This window comes from Stenella coeruleoalba, assembly GCF_951394435.1.
Source record: "Stenella coeruleoalba genome assembly, chromosome: 8".
Classification (NCBI taxonomy): domain Eukaryota; kingdom Metazoa; phylum Chordata; class Mammalia; order Artiodactyla; family Delphinidae; genus Stenella; species Stenella coeruleoalba.
This window is the reverse complement of record NC_137154.1, coordinates 6,620,240-6,640,003: the sequence shown is the minus strand read 5'-3', so window position 1 is coordinate 6,640,003 and position 19,764 is coordinate 6,620,240. Positions and strand designations below refer to the sequence as shown.

Genomic DNA, 19,764 nt, shown 5'->3' with positions numbered 1-19,764 from the left:
CTGAGAGCTCCTCGGAGCACCTCCTGGGAGCTGTGTCCAGTTAAGCAGGGAAGAACTCTGTGAGGGGCGAGCAAGAGCCTGAATCAAGGGAATGGTGACAGCTGGCTCCCATGGGAGTCCGACCAAACCAGCGCCCACCCTGACGTACACCCGGATGCATTCCAGACGCTTCACAGATTTTTTTTTTTTTAATGAAACGAAGAAAAGAGTGGATAACTTTAGGGTGAGAGAAATGTAAGCAAGGGACAAAAATACAGTTGCTTAGCACATTGCCTTTGATGACAGTTTTTGCGTGGCAGACCCAGCAAGCACCAGCCCCTCGTGCTTTCTTGCGCTCATCTCCTCGTTTTGAGGTCTGATTCTGATTTAATTTTCATCTGGGCTGCTTCCTCATGGAGGGTCCCCGTAGGATGCCTAGCCCAGATCTGGGATTTGGGGATTCTCAGTCCATTTCTCCTGGAAGCCTCTGAGGCACGTCCGGTGTTACGGATGGGCAGTCCAGTGTCCCTGGTGGCATAGCACCAGCTCTGGCCGAGCTCTTGTCAAAGTTCACACCGTACGCTGTGCAGCCTGTTAGGAGGCTGTCACCATCATCAGAGCCAGAAACGACCAAGGCCTAAAGCAACGGTGGACCAGGGTCAAATTGACCAGGTTTGGCCCAGGATGCCTCCCAACGCTGACCCTGTGACTGAGGAGACAGTAAATAGTGCACCAGGGGCTAGGAGGGGCTTCCAGGGACTCGCAGGGGCCTCTCCAGGAAGCCTCCCTGCTTGGCCGTCTGCTTCCTCTGAGACATCCTGTGGCCTCTGGTCCCCAGGCCCCGTGCTTGCCCTTCCCGGCCCAAATGCATGCTAGCTAGTCCCCTCCCCAGGCTGTGCTTGCCCCTGCCGGGGGCTGGGAAGCAGCAAGGCGTCAGTTCAGCTCCCTGGAGGTGGGAGGGGCTGGGGGCCACCAAATCTTTTGAGGCCTGAGCCCCCAGCGCAGGAAGAACCATGGGAGAAGGTGGGGCCCTGCCAGCAACACTTTCCCCCTCAGGAACTGCAGGCAGTGATGCCTCCGCACAGGCTGGTGTGAGGGTCACTGAGGTCTTAGCCAGGGCCTGGGGGCAAGCTGGCTGGGGCACTAACTCATCTGGACTGCTTTTCTATTCACAAGCTGTCTGACCTCGGGCGAATTACCACTGAGTCCGTGTTTCATCTCAGACTTCCAGGGCTGGTGTAAAGCAGAGTTAAGAACGTTCATCCTTTCATTACTTCAGCAAATGTTTACTGAGCATCAGGGCTGCTGGGCCTGAGGGTAAGGAGCAGGGCCAGACTGGCTGCCTGGGCCCGTGAGGATCTGATGGGTGAGCAGCCGTCGAGCAAGGACACCACCAGACGTGAAGGGGATGGGGGGAGTCCATGCCCTTCCACGTGACACAAGGCCTTCAAAGGGGCTCAGAGAGCCCAGCTTTAATTTACAGAAGCCCATACATCTGCCTCTCTGCCACCGGCCCACGTGGCACCCTCACCAAGGTATAAAGGCCTGCCCAGGACCCCTTCACCACTCCCAGCCGCTTCATTCCCTGGCCAGCCCCCAAGAAGGCCCTTTCTTCTGGGCCTGGTGATGGGAACCTCGGTCCAAAAGCTGATTATCCGGAGTGGGTGTGGCCTGCAAGTGAAACGGGCAGGATGGGTCCCCTCCTCACTCAGGTGGTCCTTCTCCTTCTGAGCTGTGCCCACACCCTGCCCAGGTCCACTGAACCCCTTCAAGCCCCAGCAGCCATACCCAGGCTGTGGCTCCTGTCAGCTCATGGTCCAGTTCTGTCGTTTCCCCACAGCACTGGGAAGCAGCAGGGTGTCCCCTGCCTTCTCCCCTCCCCCTCCCCAGGGCTGCCTGATGAAGCCTCCCCAGTTCTTACCCTGGAGGCCCAGGTAGGGCCCTGCCAGTTCAGGCACCCTTCCGAGATTTGTTCTCTGACCCCCTGGGATTCTGTGAGTGTATCAGAGTTCTCCAGAGAAACAACCGTTAGGATATGCACATGTATGAGGAGGTTTATTATAGGAATTGGCTCACGTGATTATGAGAAGCCCCAGATATGCCATCTCCGAGCTAGAGACCCAGGAAAGCCGGTGGTGTGAGTCTCAAGTCAGCCTGAAGGCCTGAGGAGTGAGGAGGAGACGGGTGTCCCAGCTCAAACGGAGCAAACTCGCCCTCACCGCCCCCTCCCCGTCCTCCTCAGGCTCTCAGGGCGCAATGGGTGAGGCCCACCTGCATTGGCGAGGGGGCCTCTGTATTCAGTCTACTGCTCCAAATGCTAATTTCCAGAAACACCCTCACAGACATACCAGAAGTAACGTTTTACCAGCCATCTGGGAATCCCTGAGCCCGGTTATGTTGACACACAAAATTAACTATCACAGTCACCTAAAATGGTCTAGAAAATCCCTTTTCTGCTTAAACAGTAGTTTCTGTTCTATACAAGTAATACTTTGTCCTGTTTCTCTTGTTTTTCTCCTTTGCTTTCTTTTTGAGTGATTGAGTGTTTAACACCTTTTCTTCTTACTGGCTTGGAAGTTATCCACTCTTCCTATTTTGGAGATTACCCTTAACGTTTCAACGTGTGTATTAAAGTCTAAACTTGGTCAATAGATCTATCTCCCTTCAAACTATACAGGCCTTTAGAACCCTTTAATTATGATTGCTCCCTCTCTATCCTTACATGGGTTTTGTTTTTTTGTTTTTTTTTTAGTTTTGGCCACATGGCTTTCGGGATCTTAGTCCCCAACCAGGGATGGAACTGGTGCCACCTGCAGTGCAAGCGCAGAGTCCTAACCACTGGACCGCCAAGGAAGTCCCTATTCTTAGGTGTTTTTATCCTCCAGGACCTTATCTTGAACCACCCCCTAGTCAGACATCATCATCATTAATGAACTTGTTCCTTGTTCCTTCTTGCCGCTCAGATCTCTCCTCTGGAGTCATTTTCAATTTTTTCTGAAGTTTGTCTTCTAGAAGTTCTGTCTGTTAGTGATAAACTACCATATTCTGCTGCTCTGAATGTCTTCATCTTGGTATAGGATGGAGATGGCTGTCCTCGCTCACAGGGCGGAGGTGAGAGCCAAAGTCACTCCCCCACGGCCATTTCTGCGAGGCCCTAATGCCCTGGGTAGTCAGCCTCACTCGGGGTCTTCACTCCGGTGGGTCCCAGCCCTTCCTGTGACACCCATTTCCCCCTCTCTGACTCCTGACGCACCAGGTCCTGCCATCTCAGGTGACTCCCATCAAAACCCCCTAGGCTGGCACTCCAGGCCTGTACCTGCCAGACAACATGGCCCTGCCCAGTGAGACCACGTTACCTGCCCTTCCTCAGACCCCTGCCCTTTCCCTCCTCTGTACACCTGCTCTGGGGACACTAAGAAAGGCAAAATTGCCCTCTGTGTCAATATATGCTCCCCTGCGGGCGTGGGCGGAGACAGGAGGGGGTCCCAAAATGTGTCTGACTTGTCAGCCTTCGACAGAAAGGGAAACTGAAAAAGGGGAGGATTTCCCTGCAGAGGCCCCCTCCCGCAAAGCTCTGTGTGAGACAGATCAGTCCGGGCAGATACTGCTGTATGAATTCCTCTGCACCCTGATTTGGGTCCTTTAGAACTGAAAGAGGACTAGGGCAGCTCCCCACCACTCGCCAAGTGCTCTTGAGCACATACTCCAGTCTGTGTGCTGAGGGTTGGGAGACTAACGCCTGGGTAAGTGAACTCCCCTCTTCTGTTGTGGAACTTGTTACCAGTGGCTAACCAGTCGCAATTGCTCTTGGGGCCCTCGCACCCTATGCTTGGACTGAGACTGCTACTGTGTTACTGGATTGTATCATCCGAGTGGACCCGTTGGGCTCCTGCAACCCAGGGCAAGTGCTGACTTACTGGTGGACGTGCTTATTGTGACCCTGCTGGCAGCTTCTATGAACGTTGACTGAATGTGGAGCCAGGAACTGATTACACCCCTCTCACTTTGGCCAAGGTCATGCAGTTCGAACCCCAGGAAGAAAAAGAGTACCCTTCTCATACAGAAATTCATGACAACGGAGTGATACACAGCGCTGTCTCCATGCTCAACAAGCTGCGCTGGCTAGAAACAAGGGTTTCGGGTGCTTGGCACCTCACTGTGAACGAGCAAAGGTTACCTAAAGAAGTTAGCATCACCAGATTCTATCGTAACAATAACTGAAGAAATTGCTGCCACCTGGGAGACAGCCTTGGGCACTGCTAACGGTTTATTCCTCTATGTCGCCAGGCAAGGTGCACAATGGGCCTTGACACATTCCATAGGGATTCTGGATTCCCCCAAGTATGTCATCAATGCATCACACGTGAGCACATGAGCCACTGTTGGCGTCCCGACTTTCCCTCACTGATGATATTCTGAGAGTGGTTCCTACTGAGGAAACTGCCCATGCTGCTTTACGTGCTCCTCAGACACAGGTAAGCAGAGTTGGTTGGGCCTTGAATGAAGACAAAATCCAGGGTCCCGCAACCCAAGGGATTTCCTAAGGGGCTATCTGGGCAACTACTAAGGACAAATTGCTGTCCTTTTCCTCAAACTACAAAGAGGCCCTACACCAATTTGGCTTCTTTGTACATTGGAGGCAGCATATTCCACATTTAAAGCCTTTAAACTGGGTCACCAGACGAGACCAGTGTGCAGGGGCCCTGACACTCAGCCCCATGGAATTCGTCTCAGCTTTGGAAATTATATTCCTCCAGTACTTATTGGCCCCAGGGCTTTTGCATTTGTGAACTTCTTCCTGCTGCTGAGCAGTGCACACTCCAGAATTTCACGCGTATCCTCTCAGAACATGATAGACACGTGCGTGCTGGCCAAATTTCAGTGGCCTTGAAGCCTGGTCTACTCACTCCCCCAGGGGGCTATTGCTAAAGTGTATTAGACACTGGATCCCAGAGTTCTCTATAAAGGAAAATTCCAGTACAGTCACTTGTAGTTTAAACCTGCTAGAGAACTCATCTTGAGCTGAAATAAAGAACACAATAGACAGGATACACAATAGAAGGGACACAGTTTAGGAATCAGTCAATTGGAAGACCAGATTGAGAAAATCTTCAAAGAAGGACTGAGAATTTTTAAAATGTAAAAGAAAAGCTAAGAGATATGGAAGACAGAAGTAAAGGTGCGGGGACTTCCCTGGTGGCACAGTGGTTAAGAATCCACCTGCCAATGCAGTGGCCACAGGTCCGAGCCCTGGTCCGGGAAGATCCCACATGCCGCGGAGCAACTTAAAGCCCGTGCGCCACAACTACTGAGCCTGCGCTCTAGAGCCCACAAGCCACAACTACTGAAGCCCGCGGGCCTAGAGCCCGTGCTCCGCAACAGGACAAGCCACCGCAATGAAGGGCAGCCTCCGCTCGCCACAATTGGAGAAAGCCCATGCACAGCAACAAAGACCCAATGCAACCAAGAATAAATAAATAAATTTATTAAAAAAAAATTTAAAAATTTATGGATCAAAAAAGGCATCATGATGGAAATTTAAAAACACTCAAAACTAAAGTATAATTAAAATACTAGATATTTCACACCTATCAGGATGGCTACTAGCAAACAAACAAATAAAAAATAATGCATTGGCAAGGAAGTGTAGAAACTTGAACCCCTGTGCACTGATGGTGGGGAATGCAAACTTGTGCACCATGGAAAACAGTATGGCGGTGGGTCCTTAAAAAATTAAAAATAGCCCTGTGATCCAGCAATTCCACTTCTGGGTATATATCCAAAAGAACTGAAAGCAAGGTTTCAGAGAGATCTGTACATCCATGTTCATAAGAGCATTAGTCACAACAGGTAAAAGGTGGAAAGAATCCAAGAGTCCACCGACTCTTGGATAAAAAAAAAGTGGCACATACAAACAATGGAATATTATTCAGTCTTAAAGAGGAAGGAAATTATGGCATATGCTATGACATGGATAAACCTTGAGAACATTATACAAAGTGAAATAAATAAGGCAGTCACAAAAAGGCAACTATTGAATGAGCCCACTTATCTGAGGTATCTAGTCAAACTCATAGAAACAGAAAGTAGGGAATTCCCTGGCGGGCCAGCGGTTAGGACTTCATGCTCTCACTGCCAAGGGCCTGGGTTCAATCCCTGGTCAGGGAACTAAGATCCTGAAGCCACGTGGTACAGCCAAAAGAAAAGAAAAAAAAAACAAAACAAAGAAACAGAAGGTACAATAGAATTGTGGTTGTCAGAGACTGGAGGAAGGGCAAATGGGGAGTTGTTAACGGCTATGAAAAATTCATACACAAAAAAATTTCCACACACAAAACAAACAAAACCAAATACAAATACTTATAGAGCTGCATTAAGGGAAATTTTAGCCTTAAAAGGTAAGACTGTCCCACAGATTACCTAATTACAAAGGGAAAATAATACCTTCATAAGAAAATGACCTAGAAGCCATCCCTTTAACCAGGTGATCAAAATTAGCATCACCAATAGTTGGACATCCTGTATCACGTGCCTTGTGATCTGCAATAGATGAACATCATCTCTGTACCTGGTGATGTGGTCAAAGCACATCAGCTCTAGGTTTTTGCTAAAATTGTTTAACTCAAATCTAAGCATACAAAAATAATCACACAAATCCAAACCCAGGACATTTGTTCTAAGAAAACTGGCCTGAACTTGTTAAAAAGTCTATTTTATGAAAAATAAACCAAAAAAATGTTAAGAAGTCTATTCTAAATTAAGAGGCCAAAGAGATGTAACAACTAAATGCAAAACCTACGTGTTTTGTATGTATAGAGAAGTAGAACATGACAAAATGTTATAAATTAGTGACCCTGTTGAAGGGTACACAGGTACTTATTTTGTAATTATTTTACTTTTTCTTCAGATTTGAAAATTCCCTAACTAGTTTTGTGGGGAGGGAGGAGGTAGAGCTGAAAATCAATGAGTTAAGGACCAAACCAAAAGGGTTAGAAAAAGAACCACAGAATAAACCCGAAGGCAGTATAAGGAGAAATATGGTAAGAGCAGAAATTAATGAAATAGAAAAAAAACTAACAATGAGGAATGATAACAAAAAAGCCAGTGCCCTGGGCTTCCCCGGTGGTGCAGTGGTTGAGAGTCCGCTTGCCAATGTAGGGGACACGGGTTCATGCCCCGGTCCGGGAAGATCCCACATGCCGCAGAGCGGCTAGGCCCGTGAGCCATGCACTGAGCCTGCGCGTCCAGAGCCTGTGCTCCGCAACGGGAGAGGCCACAACAGTGAGAGGCCCGCATACCGCAAAAAAAAAAAAAAAAAAAAAAAAGCCAGTGCCCTGAAGAGAGTAATAAATGAACTTCTGCCAAGATCGACAAGATTAAAAAAGAAAAAACACAAAAAAATAGTATTAGATATAAAAAAGGGGATATAACTTTGGATACAGTCAAGATTATGAACAAAAGGCAATTCTACAAATAACTCTGTGCCACAGATAAAATAAGAAAATATTTTTTCTTGAAAATATCACTGACTCAAGAACAGAAACCCGAGCAATCCTACACTCAATAAAAATCTAGAGTTAAAAACCTACCGCGAGGGCTTCCCTGGTGGCGCAGTGGTTGAGAGTCCGCCTGCCGATGCAGGGGACACAGGTTCGTGCCCCGGTCCGGGAAGATCCCACATGCTGCGGAGTGGCTGGGCCCGTGAGCCATGGCCACTGAGCCTGCACGTCCGGAGCCTGTGCTCCGCAACGGGAGAGGCCGCAACAGTGAGAGGCCCGCGCACCGCAAAAAAAAAACAAAAACAAAACAAAACAAACAAAAAAAAAACCTACCGCGAAAATGCCAGGCACAGGCAGTTTTACCAAAAATTTTAGAAGTGTAAAATCCCAATCTTACACAAACACTAATAATGAGAGAGAACATTCTCCAATTCACTTTACGAGGTTGGCATAACCTTGACAAAACAAAACAAAACCACCCAGACAAGGGCAACACAGGAAAGGAAAAGCTTAAACCATCTCACTTATGAACCTGGATGCCAAAATCCTCCCAAACATCAGAAAACCAAATCCAGCAATACACTGAAAAATGTATCATGGCTATTTTATTCCAGGAATGCAAGGATGTCTCAACATGAGAAACTGTGTCAAGATATCTCACCACGTTTACATATTACGAGAGAAAAACCATGCGGCTAGCTCAGAGTGCCATGGGTGCTCCTTGGCACACATGTATGTGTGGCTGGATGACAAGGGAGGAAAGCGAGCTGGGCTGCATGGGGGGGGCTCCAATGGACATGACCTGGCTGTAAAGGTTGGTTGTAAAGTGATAGACGTGCGGAGTCTGGCGGGCTACAAGTCTTAAACCTAACTGCAGCAGGGGTCAGTACTATTAGGCAACAGATCACATGGACTGGCACTGGCATTGGGGAAGGAGGGTTCCTAAAAGCCAGCTCATTCGGGGACATCTATACATATATGGTTGGACTCCACTACTAAGTTGGGAGAATAGAGGTGGAATTCAACTTTGGAGAATGACAAAGGGGAACAGTATACAGAATACAAGGACTCTACCTCCATCAGAATTCCTAGGTATGACCCCCAGGAGTTGAATGGCTGATAAGAGAGGAAGTCGAGATTAAAAGGTTTTAGGAAGAAAAAAGAGGTTATTAGGTAGATCACAGAATCACTGAGGGCTGGAGAAAAACAGAAGGCCATGCTTAGATACAATGCCCCCCCAAATCACACAAGTACACCCGATAAAGTGGGAAACAGGGAATTCCCTGCTGGTCCAGTAGTTAGGACTCAGTGCTTTCACTGCCGTGGCCTGGGTTCAATCCCTCGTCGGAGAAATGAGATTCCCGCAAGCGATGCGGCTCGGCCAAAAAAAAAAAGCAGGAAACAAAGGAGTATTTAAAAGAAGATTCTTAGCCCTAAATGTACTAGAAAACAAGTCTGAAATTAATTAACTAAGCATACAACCCAAGAAGTCAGAATGAGCAAATAACCCCAAAGAAACAGAAGGAAAAGGCTAATAAAGTAGACAGGTATCTTGCAAAGCTAGTCAAAGAAAACAAAATACACAGAATTCAGGACAACGTTTGTTGTTTTGGGAATTCCCTGGCAGTCCAGTGGTTAGGACTCCGGGGTGCTCTCACTGCCCTGGGGTTCAATCCCTGGTTGGGGAACTAATATCTCACAAGCTGCACAGTATGGCCAAAAAAAAAAACCCTCCCCAAAACAAAAGCCACAAATGTTTGTTGTTTTATCTGCTCTCACCCCTTGCCCCCTTTTTGGGTAAAAGAACCTCTCTCTTCCCTGGGAAACGCATGTCATATGGATCAGGGAGGTTCATCTCGCCTCCCCTTATTCCCCCTACTCAGCCCTGGCCAGAGTGGTTGCCAGGAGAGGGCAAGTGACCAGAGCAAGACCAGTCGGTCTTCCCTGAAGTTCATGGATCCCGAAGAAGTAACTCTTTGTCTGTCAGGACCAAGTGCAAACTGGAGCTTCCTGAAGAAAAAACCTATAGGGAGAAAGAGATTGCTGAACCAAGAGGAGCACAGACAATCCAAGAAATAAATGAGAGCCCTGACGAAATTATGCTGGCCTAGGTCAGCTCTGCCTAAAGCTCTGCCCTGAGACTGCAGAACAATGAGCTCTTGTTTGCTTCTGCTGGTTTGAATTAGACTTTTGTCACTTTTAAGTAAGACAGTCCCAAATGATACAAATAGTACGCATGATGTTTTGCAAAAAAAGGCTTAAATATACAAAAAACACACAATTCTAAAAATATATACATTATCAAAACTGACTCAAGGATAGAAAACTTGAATAAAATGCCACAGAAAAATTACAAGGCAAAGATCTACCCTTAAAAAAGGAATCAAGCACAGATTTTATAATTAAAATTCAATCAAACCCTGAAGAAACAACTCCTTTTCTTTAAAAAAAAAATTTTTTTTTAATAAATTTATTTTTGGCTAGATTTGGTCTTCATTCCTGCACACAGGCTTTCTCTAGTTGTGGCGAGGCGGGGCTACTCTTCGTTGCGGTATGCACGCTTCTCGTCGCAGGGGCTTCTCTTGTTGCGAAGCACGGGCTCTAGGCCCACGGTCTTCAGTAGCTGTGACACGAGGGCTCAGTAGTTGCGGCTCGCAGGCTCTAGAGCGCAGGCTCAGTAGTTGTGGCGCATGGGCTTAGCTGCTCCGCGGCATGTGGGATCTTCCTGGGCCAGGGATTGAACCTGTGTCCCCTGCACTGGCAGGAGGATTCTTAACCACTGTGCCACAAGGGAAGTCCCAAAACAACTCCTTTTCTATAAATTACTCCAGTCCAAAGAAAAAGATTAAATGTCTCCAAACCCATTCTACAAGGCTAGCATAATGCTGTTGTCAAAATGGGACACAGAAATCATTAAAATAAAAAATGAAATTGGCCCAAGGATAGACACAAAAATCCTAAATAAATAAATATAAAACTAAGCAGAGTTTACATCAGAATTCAAGAATGGTTCAACACCAGGAAACCTAATCATGTAAATCAGTGCAATAATAAAAAAAATCTTTTGACTATTTCATAAATGTCAAAATTCATCACTGTTGAATACAGGAAAAAAACACTCAGTAAGTTGGGTACAGAAGGAAACATCTTCAGCCTAATGAAGTTTATCAACCAGAAACTCAAAGCAAGAATAATATTTCATGATGAAACATGAGAACAATTCTCACTAAGAGAGGAACAAACAAGGGTGGCATTCAACATTATACTGGAAGTCCTGGCCTCCACAATTCACAAGGAAAAGAAATGAGTGTAAAGGAGAGGATGAAACTGCCGCTGGTAGAATATGATTTGACACTCTATCCAGAAAGCCAAGAGAATCAACTGAAGAACTCTTAGAACTAATGAGAATTCAGTTAGATAAATAGGTGGGCACACAGAGATGAACAGCTTTCCTACCTGCCAGTGATAGTTGGCAATGTAATTTCAAAAGAACACATCGATAACAACAAATAGCTCTAAAATTCTTAAGACTACATTGAACTAGACCCATATGAAGACAACATTTTTTTTTTTTTTTGGCCGCATGGCTTGCAGGATCTTAGTTCCCCAACCAGGGATCAAACCAGTGCCCCCTGCAGTGGGAGTGTAGAGTCCTAACCACTGGACCACCAGGGAATTCCCAAAAGATAACATCTTATAAAAGAACACACATAACTAATTTCTGTATAGGAAGATCAAAAACAACCGTTAAGTACCACTCCTCTCCAAATCAAACTATGAGATTTAAAACCACGCCAATGGAAATTGCAACCGAACTTTTAAATGCAATGACCAGTTCATCCTAAAGTTTTTATGTAAAAGAAAACAGGAAAATTCCAAGGAACGATGGGGCAAGGGTGAGGGAGAATGAGTTATCAATCATGCTATAAAATATGGCGTGTGCACACACAATCAGTGTGCCAGATTCCAAAGAGATCCATATATATGCGGGAATTTCATTTATTTTAAAAAAGGTATTTTGAACCAGTGAGCAAAGAATGAACCACTCAATAAATGGTATAGGGACAAGTGGCTAGCCCTTTAGGGAAAAAAATTAGCCATCTTCCATACAAAAATAAACTTCAGATGAGTTAAAAATACACTCACATCTTCAACTTACCTGGTTAATTTTTTGCTCACGAATGTATATACACACATTTCTATACGTGCGTATATACACATGTAAGCATACACACACGTGTATATACGTATTTAAGACTACACTAAGCAAGCGTAAAAGAGTGAATGAGGAGCAGGTAAATGAAGTGGTAGCTGGAGAGGATGTGGGATCAGGGACAGGTTTTTTTTCTGGTTGTTTTTCAGATGGGAGATTGTATAGCACCTTTGATGCTAACATACCCAGTACACAGGATGACAAAAACCAAAACTCACCAAAACTCCTTAAGTAAAGAGAGACAGGCTCCAAAGCACGAGAGGAAAGGCTTAAGTCCCACTGGATTACAATGGGCAGTAAAATGACAGGAAGATCCATGAGCACAGTTGTAGGGTTGGTAACAGAGAGGTAAAAGTTCCCTCCAATGGTTACTATTTCTTAATGAAGAATGAGCTGCAGTCTGTAACTATCAGGCTAAGAGGGATTTGGTAAAAAAAAAAAAAAAAAGTTTTCTAATACGACATCCCAGGGTAGATCTGCCAGGCAGTGCTGCGTGGCCATCTGAGGTTTGTAATTACGAATTTAAGGTAAAAATTCGTAATGAACCAGGTTGGCTATTTTCTCTGACACTTACTTGCGTACAGGCACAGAGGTGAATGACTGGGTTGACCCAAGGTTAGGTTTTACTAGATGAACACGATGGAGGAAGAAAGGGAGTACAGGGTGTAGACCACGGAATTGATGCTGCACAGGGAAGGAAGTGAAGATAGGAGAATGATGGTGAGAATGTGGCAGGGCTGGAAGATGAAGATAAAGAATTTCTATGGGGGGCGGGAGGGGTGGTAGTTGAGCAAGGAGGCCTGGAGGTGGTGATTGTACAGGTTTTTGAATTCAAATGGCGTTGCAATTTCTAGTGACGTCAGGGGTCCAGAGAGTGACTACAGATATAGGCAACAGGCCTGAAATAGAAGACAAGGGCATTAGTGATGGGGACATCAAGGACCTAGGTGGCCACAGTGTTGAACGGGCCCATCCATGGGATGTAGAAAAACAGTGATGGAAGCACAAGTAGAAGACTCTAAGCCAGGAGGTAAACTTCAACGTCTGAGCAGTGACTAAAAGGTGAATGCCAGCAATGAAGAGGGAGAATGCACAGTCAGAGGTAAAAAGCTTCTAAGGAGAAGTGGGATGGTGTGGTTTGCACGAGGGCTGAGGACTGACGGTCTGAGTAGCCATGAGGAGGCCACCAACCAGGGGATGTACACAGCAGCATGGAGGTGGGCGCTCCTGCAGTCACAAGTGACTAGAAAGGCAGGGAGAACAGCTCACGAGGCACTGTGAAATTCATCCTGAGGGTCTCGTAAAGGCAGATGGGCACTAAGCCCCACTGTGATCCTGAATGCCTGAACCAGTACTAACTGCAAGCAGGCAATGAGGTGGAAATGCTCCCACTTACTAAGTACATGCAAGGAAGCACACAGGGCCTGGCACTTACTAAGTGCCCGACGAGAGAGGGAGAAACTAGGAAAGATTCCAGCCATTTCCCATTTCCTGCCCATTCAGCCCACCTGCCCATGAGGACACCACCTAGGAGCAGTTTTTAACTTTATCACATGTTCCTCCTTCCTCCAAAGAGCCACTCCGACACCAGCGTAAGTCACCACCCACCAGGGGTTTAATTCTCCTATGTCAGAAAGTCAGTTCAGAGAAGGGCCCTGCCTTGTCCCCATCCAGGGGGAAAGATCCACAGAGGCTCCTGGGCATGTCCAAGCTCAGAGCAGCCAAGGACTATTCCCTGAGCAGGAGGAGAAGAGGGTCCCGGGGTCTCAGGCTGTCTCCTCTTCTTCACTCTCCTCCTCACTCTCATGACACTGTCTGCGGTTGGTGTTAACAAAAAGGTCAGCATCACCTTCAGAGCTGGACTCTTCTCCCGATGACTGTGGCTCAGCTGGGAGTTCTGGCTGAGCCTGTCTGCATCGGGGTGGGGGGAAAGGACAATTAGCCCAAGGCCTTCTGGGAAAACCAAGAAGCCCCACAAAAAGGAGGACCATATGGCCAAGCAGTCAGGGCTCAGCGAGTCAGACACAGAGAGAATCGCAGGAAACTTGGCCAAGAAAAAGCGGCAAGAAACTACCTCCTCCTCACCCTCACCTCAAAAATTTGCTAGAAAAAAAAAAAAATTTGCTAGAGCTACTGACTTTAATAATAATGATTCTACTACAACCAACACTCAATGAACCCACACTGCTTACCAGGTACTATGCTCAGCAATTTTACAAGCATTATTCTCTTTAACCCTTACAAAGTTCCCATTTTATAGGTTAACCTGCTTAAGGTCACTCAGTTATAACTCGCAAGGCCGAAACTTTAACCCAGGGGATCTGACTTTTAAATCATACTTTCAACCACAAATTTAGAAGCTCTCACCAGGCACCCTGTGTAGGAATGAAGGAAGGTTCTATTTCCCCTCAAGGTACCAAGGCCTGAAGCCCCATTTTCTGTCTTCCCTACCCCAGGACTTGTGCCTCACCTGTTCTGGTTGTTGTGTTTCTCAGCCACTTCGGAGAAGGCCTCAGGCCTGTGCCAAGAGAAGAGCCAAAGTAAGAAAGGACAGAGAAACTCCTCAGCAAAAAAGCTGTTTCCAGCTGTTCCTGCCTGAGATGCCATGATCTTCCCTCCCCCAAATCCACAACTAGGAAGTAAATTCTCCAGAGAAGTAGGGCAGCCAGTGACCAAGGGGACCATCCTACCAGAACCCCTCCTTCTGCAAAGAGCGCACGTGGTCTTTGCAGAGCACAAAGGAGATCTCGGCCTTCACCTTCTCTCCCTCTTCGATAGGGTCAACAATGAGAAAGTCCCCTGCAGGTAGAGAGGAGAAAAAGCACAGTCAGTCCTGCTTGCAGTGGTGGAAGCTGAGGCCATAGGAAACGGTTCTGTCTCCAAAAGGGCTGCCCCTCTCACCTCTCTTGATCCAGATATTCTTGCGGTATTTGGAGGGCATGCTCACCAGGAAGCGCTGCCCCTCGGCTGTCTCCACCTCATGCAGATTGTTCCCTGGGGTCCTGAGTACCTGGTCCAGGAGAGACCAATTACCAGTCAGCCTCATCAGCCGGTTCCAACACCCACTGAGCTGTGGTGCACCCTGCCCCCACCCCAGGGGCCCAACAGGAGTGGAGAGCGGGGGCAGAGCAGCTGGTCCCCAATGTCACTTACCCTCACGATCTGCTGCTGGTCGGAGGGCACCATGTGCTCCCCCAGCAACTCCTTCACCACATGCTTCCTCTTGGTGGCCTGAGACATGTTGGGTCCTGTCCCAGGGCGGTGAGGGATGCAGAGACTATCAACTCCTCCTCCTGAGTTTCTTGGATGGCAGGCTCAGAGTGCACGACTGTTTTGAAGATGGGGAGAGGCCTTTTACTGAGGAGTGACACAGTGTCCTGGTTAAGAACATGAGCTCTGAAATCCAACTGCTTGGATTCAAACCCTACCTTGGTTATTTCCTGGCTGTTCAATTTCTCTAGACCTCAGAGAAAAGCAGTAGCTAACTCAGAACACAGTTATTAAAAAAAAATAATCGTAAGCAAAACACTTAGCACAGTGTGAGGCACGTAAAAAAACTCGTATTATTCTTAAGTACTGACATAACCACAAAAAATAAATACGTGTTCTAGAAAAATCAATCATTCTGGCAACCACTTGGGGAAGGAGTAAGATAAACCATTTCTTCCTCAACATGCTTATACATCCCAGGTGCAGCACAACCTCACAACACAGATGCTCAATCTCTCAGCACAGTACAGACACAGACAAGTTAGGAGAATCCAAGTCAGGAACGAGTTAATTAAAGGTCAGGGTAGGCTGGCTTGGTCTTCGACATCTACTGTTTCTGACTTGGGTACTGAAAAAACAAGGACTAATGCGTACTCAGGAGACTGATGGCTTCCAAAGGAAACTCCGACGTGTCATCCCTAGCTGCCGACACCTGCCCTCCTGCCTCCCTATTACGGAGGAAAAACGCTCAGAGAGAAAGCCCCATACTTACTCTCTGGCCCTCGAATCCCACGGGCGCTGCCTGAAAAGACCCCGCTCTCCAGGCTGGACGCTGAGATCGACTCGTCCACGACTCACTTCGCAGCTGAGCCAATGAAAGCCCAGAAAAAGGACTTGTCGGCGGTCACGACAGTGGAGTCGTCTTGGACTCGGGTCTCCTACGCCTCCGGTTCCCGTCAGACTTTCGCAAGCCCGACGGCGAGGAGAACGGCGCGTGTCAGCCTGAGTCGCACACCGTACTTCCGGCGCTCTCCCGGAAGTCTCCCGGCCACGTCTCTCTCCTTGTCCGTCCCTCTAACTCTTCCCACCATCAGGTCGGCCAAGGGTAAGTCCTTTAGGTTCCGGATGCCGTGCAGCAGAGAAATAAAGTTTTCTTGTCACAGACCTCTGCTCCCTGAGACCGGAAATGCTTCCCGAGAAGCGAGACCACAGAAGGCAGCCCGGCCTCCCGCGAAGGAACCGGAAAGGAGCGCCTACTAAGGGCGCCCTCGAGGTCCGGGGTGGTGGGGGGGGGTGGTGCCTCAACTCGGTGATTCTAAGCGGCTAGAAGTGCCCAATGTAGATTTTTTTTTTAAGGCGGCCCTTGAAGCGACCCGGAAGCGGAAGTGGAAGAAAGTTCTAGTGGGTTGAGGGATCGGCGGGAGCAGCCGGGTGGCGGGAGAACCCGTTACGGAACCGGAGCTGTGGGTGAGTGCGAGCCGCGGAGCAAGGCCCGGGCTGGAGGTCGGAGGAGGCGCAGGGAGGAGGGAGAGAGGAGGGGCCGCAAGTGCTGCGACGGGCCAGAGGATGCGCTTTCGGACGTGCCCTGTGGGAGGGCTCGCTGCGGCACGGGGAGGGGGCGGGGCGCGGCGCGTTTGGGGCGGGCCCGGCGGCGTGGGACGCGGAGGGGGCTGGTGGCGTGGAGGCTGAGGGGCTGGCTGAGCGGGTGTGTGCGCTCTCGCTACGCCTTCGCTCTGTGAACAGCCAGTGGGGCGGGTGGGAGAGCCCTTCATTTGCTTTTCGGGCCAGGTGGTCGTTCCATTCTGGGTCAGTGCCGCCTTTGCCCAGCCAAGGTCACAGAGCAGTGACAGCTTTAGGATGGGCTCTGGGTACTGAGCGACGCTCTTTGTCCTGCGTGCGCCACCTGTTAGGGCAGGATAGTTTCTTCTGTGGGGCGGTATGAAAACGCAGCTCCCGCAGGGAGTGGCAGAGACCTTTCTCTTGAACAGTGAGGAAAAGACTTTTCTTGATTCTGTTTTCTCATCGGTAAACTGGGGGAAATGGAGAAAGCCTTCCTAACGGATGCTCTAGCTGTCTTTTACTGTGAGATTGCCAGTGGGCCTTCGAGAGTTCCCGGGTTTTTAGCCGTAACTTCCCTTTTCTTAGGATTCCCAGATTAAGCCTGATCAAGATGACAACCTCCCAAAAGCACCGAGACTTCGTGGCAGAGCCCATGGGGGAAAAGCCAGTGGGAAGCCTGGCCGGGATTGGCGAAGTCCTGGGCAAGAAGCTGGAGGAAAGGGGCTTTGACAAGGTGTGGGGCGGCTGCGTGCAGCCGGGGAGGGCTGGGGGTGGCCGACTACAGTGCATCCCCGCAGCTGGGGAGTGAGGAGAGTGCGTGTACCTGTTGGGGATGGGCGGTGGTGTGAGATCTGCAGAGCCCGCAGGCTGGCGCCTGCTCCGGCTCCTGGGCTCCTGGGCTCCTGTGCTGGGAGCGGCACGGAAGTGGCCTTCTTGTCTTAGTTCTACAGAGCGCTCAGCAGCCCGCCTTTTGCTTTGCCCATCTTGCAGGCCTATGTGGTCCTTGGTCAGTTTCTGGTGCTAAAGAAAGATGAAGATCTTTTCCGGGAATGGCTGAAGGACACGTGCGGTGCGAACGCCAAGCAGTCCCGGGACTGCTTCGGGTGCCTTCGAGAGTGGTGCGACGCGTTCTTGTGATGCTCTCTGGGGAGCCCCCGACCCCGAGCCCCAGCACTGAGTCTCCAGAGTTTGCAGCCAAGTGAGGACTCCTCCCCCGTCCTCTACAAAGGAAAAGATTGCTGTTGTCGTGCGCACGTCCCATGGACTCCAGGGTCTTTTGGGAGTTCTCTCCCCTCACCATTTCAACTTTTTTGGAATTCTTATCCTTGCATGCATCCCCCTTTTCCTTTCCCTGCCAGTTTCGTGACAGCAGTTACCAGCTTTTCTGAGTGATTCCTGGCCCTGTCCCCGCCCCCCTGCTCCCACCTCTGGTCTGTTTTATGCCATTTGGCCCTCTTTCTGGCAAAACAGTCACTGTCCTTGTAAAGTTTTTTAAATCAATAAAGTCAGTGGCCTTCATGACTGGGCTTTGTATATGAGAAGCAGGCGGGCTGGGAGTGGCCTATTCCTCCGGGAGTGACCAGGTTTGCTGCCCTCCTTATCAGTGCAGATCGAAACTGGCAGCTTCCTTCCCACTCTGGAGGGCAGCCATCCTGGCCACACGGGCCTTGGGCAGGTGGCTTGGCGTGTTTCAGTCCTTTAGTAATGTGGGAGAGAGTGTGGGTTGATCCCTTCCTGGGATCCAGATGTCCATGTGGTCAACAGCTGGGCTAGGTAGCACCTGGTGGAAAAGTCAGTGGCAGTCAGAGCTACTAGGAAAAGGGTGGCTGGGATGTGGGTGAAGGTTTACCTGCCAACTGTCCTGTGCTCTCCTGGCCTCTGGGAGGAGTGGGCAGGGCTCTTGCAGTCTGCCCTGTTCTCTTAGGGAGGCAGAAAGAATGTGAGCATCACAACTGGGGTAGGGGCTTGAGTGAGATACACTTTTTTCTGGTATATTTTCATCTTTATTTCGTTGAAGATTTGGTATGAACTAGGTCCAGAGCTAAGATCTTTGCAAACACTTGTTTCTTTCACAATAACAAGTGACTGTTTCCTCTTCTATGGGTGAGGAAGACTGGTCCTCAAAACATAATATGGAAACCTGAGAGCCCTGTGTTCCTTGGTCATGGCGCTTGGCCTCTCTGAGACTCAGTTTCCCCTCCTGGAAAGTGATGCTGTAAGGATCAGATGCAGTGCTGGAATTGTTCAGGACACCGGCACACCTGCACTGGCACCTCAGCGAATGTTCACAGCAGCTTTGTTTATCCTCAGAGGGTTTACAGTCTGGTGAGGAGAGAAATGACAGATAATAAATACAAACATTGCGATAATATGAAAAGATTTTCATGATCTCAGGGTAGGGAAAGATTAAGAAAAAGTTGCTAAGTTCAACTCCATTATAGAAACTTCTGTCATCTAAAGATACCATAAAGCAAGTGAGGAGCCTAACCCATGGTTGGAAATATTTGCAACACACATCGACAACAAAGGACTCTCTGGAGCAAGTTCAGAGCTGCAGTCAAGAAAAAGCAGACAACACAACAGGATAATGGGTAAAAGACGTGGAAGGCAGCCACAGAGGAATCCCCAAGTGGTAAATAAGCCTGTTAGAAGGTGTTCAATCACATTCGTAGTCAGAAATGCAAACACGATGCCATCATACGCTCACGTATAGTTGTAAGTCAGAGGATACCAAGTGCCGATGAGGAAGTGGAGCAACAGGATCAGATACCCAGCTGGTGGGAGTGTAAATTGGTATGAACAGTTGGGGAAAAGGGCGTTTGCCAGTAAAACTGAAGACCCTGTGAGCCAGCAATTACGCTCCCAGGGTTGTGACTGAAGACACGCACACCTGCACCAGCACTTGAGCGACTTCACAGCAGCTTTGTATATAAGGGCCCCCAGCTGGATCCCTATGTAGGGATCTCCGTGGGTGGTAAAACTAGAGGGGAAAAAAAATGCTTATTGCAGAAGTCGATGGTAAAGAAAAAGAAGTTGGGAGTGATTGCCTTTGGGGGAGGGAGGCGGGTGTAATGCCTGGGAGCACTTGGGGCCGGGAGTGGCAGTTTCCACTTTTTGACCTGTGTGGTGGTGATCAGATACGTTCTGTGTACTTCTCTGCACATTAGCTACGTCTCAGAGCAGTAGAAGAAAGATAAAAGGGAAACCAAAAAGACCTGAGGATAGAGCAAGTAGGTGATTACTCAGAAAGTATGATGGTTATTAGTAGAGATGAAGGTTCAGTGCAAGTTTGGGTCTGGGAAG

The 19,764-nt window shown here is 48.5% G+C and overlaps 2 protein-coding genes across 3 annotated transcripts; one reads left to right on the top strand and one right to left on the bottom strand.

Moving 5' to 3' along the window:
- Positions 1–6,597: 6,597 nt before the first annotated feature.
- Positions 6,598–15,805, bottom strand: EIF1AD (eukaryotic translation initiation factor 1A domain containing). Of its 2 annotated transcripts, none has more exons than XM_079928972.1 (6): positions 15,674–15,805; positions 14,845–15,019; positions 14,593–14,701; positions 14,382–14,490; positions 14,162–14,209; positions 6,598–13,602 (listed from the first exon to the last, which is right to left on the bottom strand). In XM_079928972.1, the coding sequence occupies exons 2-6, from the start codon at positions 14,929–14,931 to the stop codon at positions 13,458–13,460; spliced, it is 498 nt and encodes a 165-aa protein (XP_079785098.1). In that variant the 5' UTR covers positions 14,932–15,019; positions 15,674–15,805; the 3' UTR covers positions 6,598–13,457. The 2 variants fall into 2 exon arrangements, with proteins under 2 accessions (XP_079785098.1, XP_079785099.1); XM_079928973.1 differs by having other exon boundaries at positions 14,845–15,048; positions 15,674–15,802.
- A 237-nt stretch (positions 15,806–16,042) lies between these two features.
- Positions 16,043–17,982, top strand: BANF1 (barrier to autointegration nuclear assembly factor 1). Its single transcript, XM_079928974.1, has 4 exons — positions 16,043–16,174; positions 16,258–16,368; positions 17,047–17,194; positions 17,452–17,982. The coding sequence occupies exons 3-4, from the start codon at positions 17,072–17,074 to the stop codon at positions 17,596–17,598; spliced, it is 270 nt and encodes an 89-aa protein (XP_079785100.1). The 5' UTR covers positions 16,043–16,174; positions 16,258–16,368; positions 17,047–17,071; the 3' UTR covers positions 17,599–17,982.
- The last annotated feature ends 1,782 nt before the right edge of the window (positions 17,983–19,764 follow it).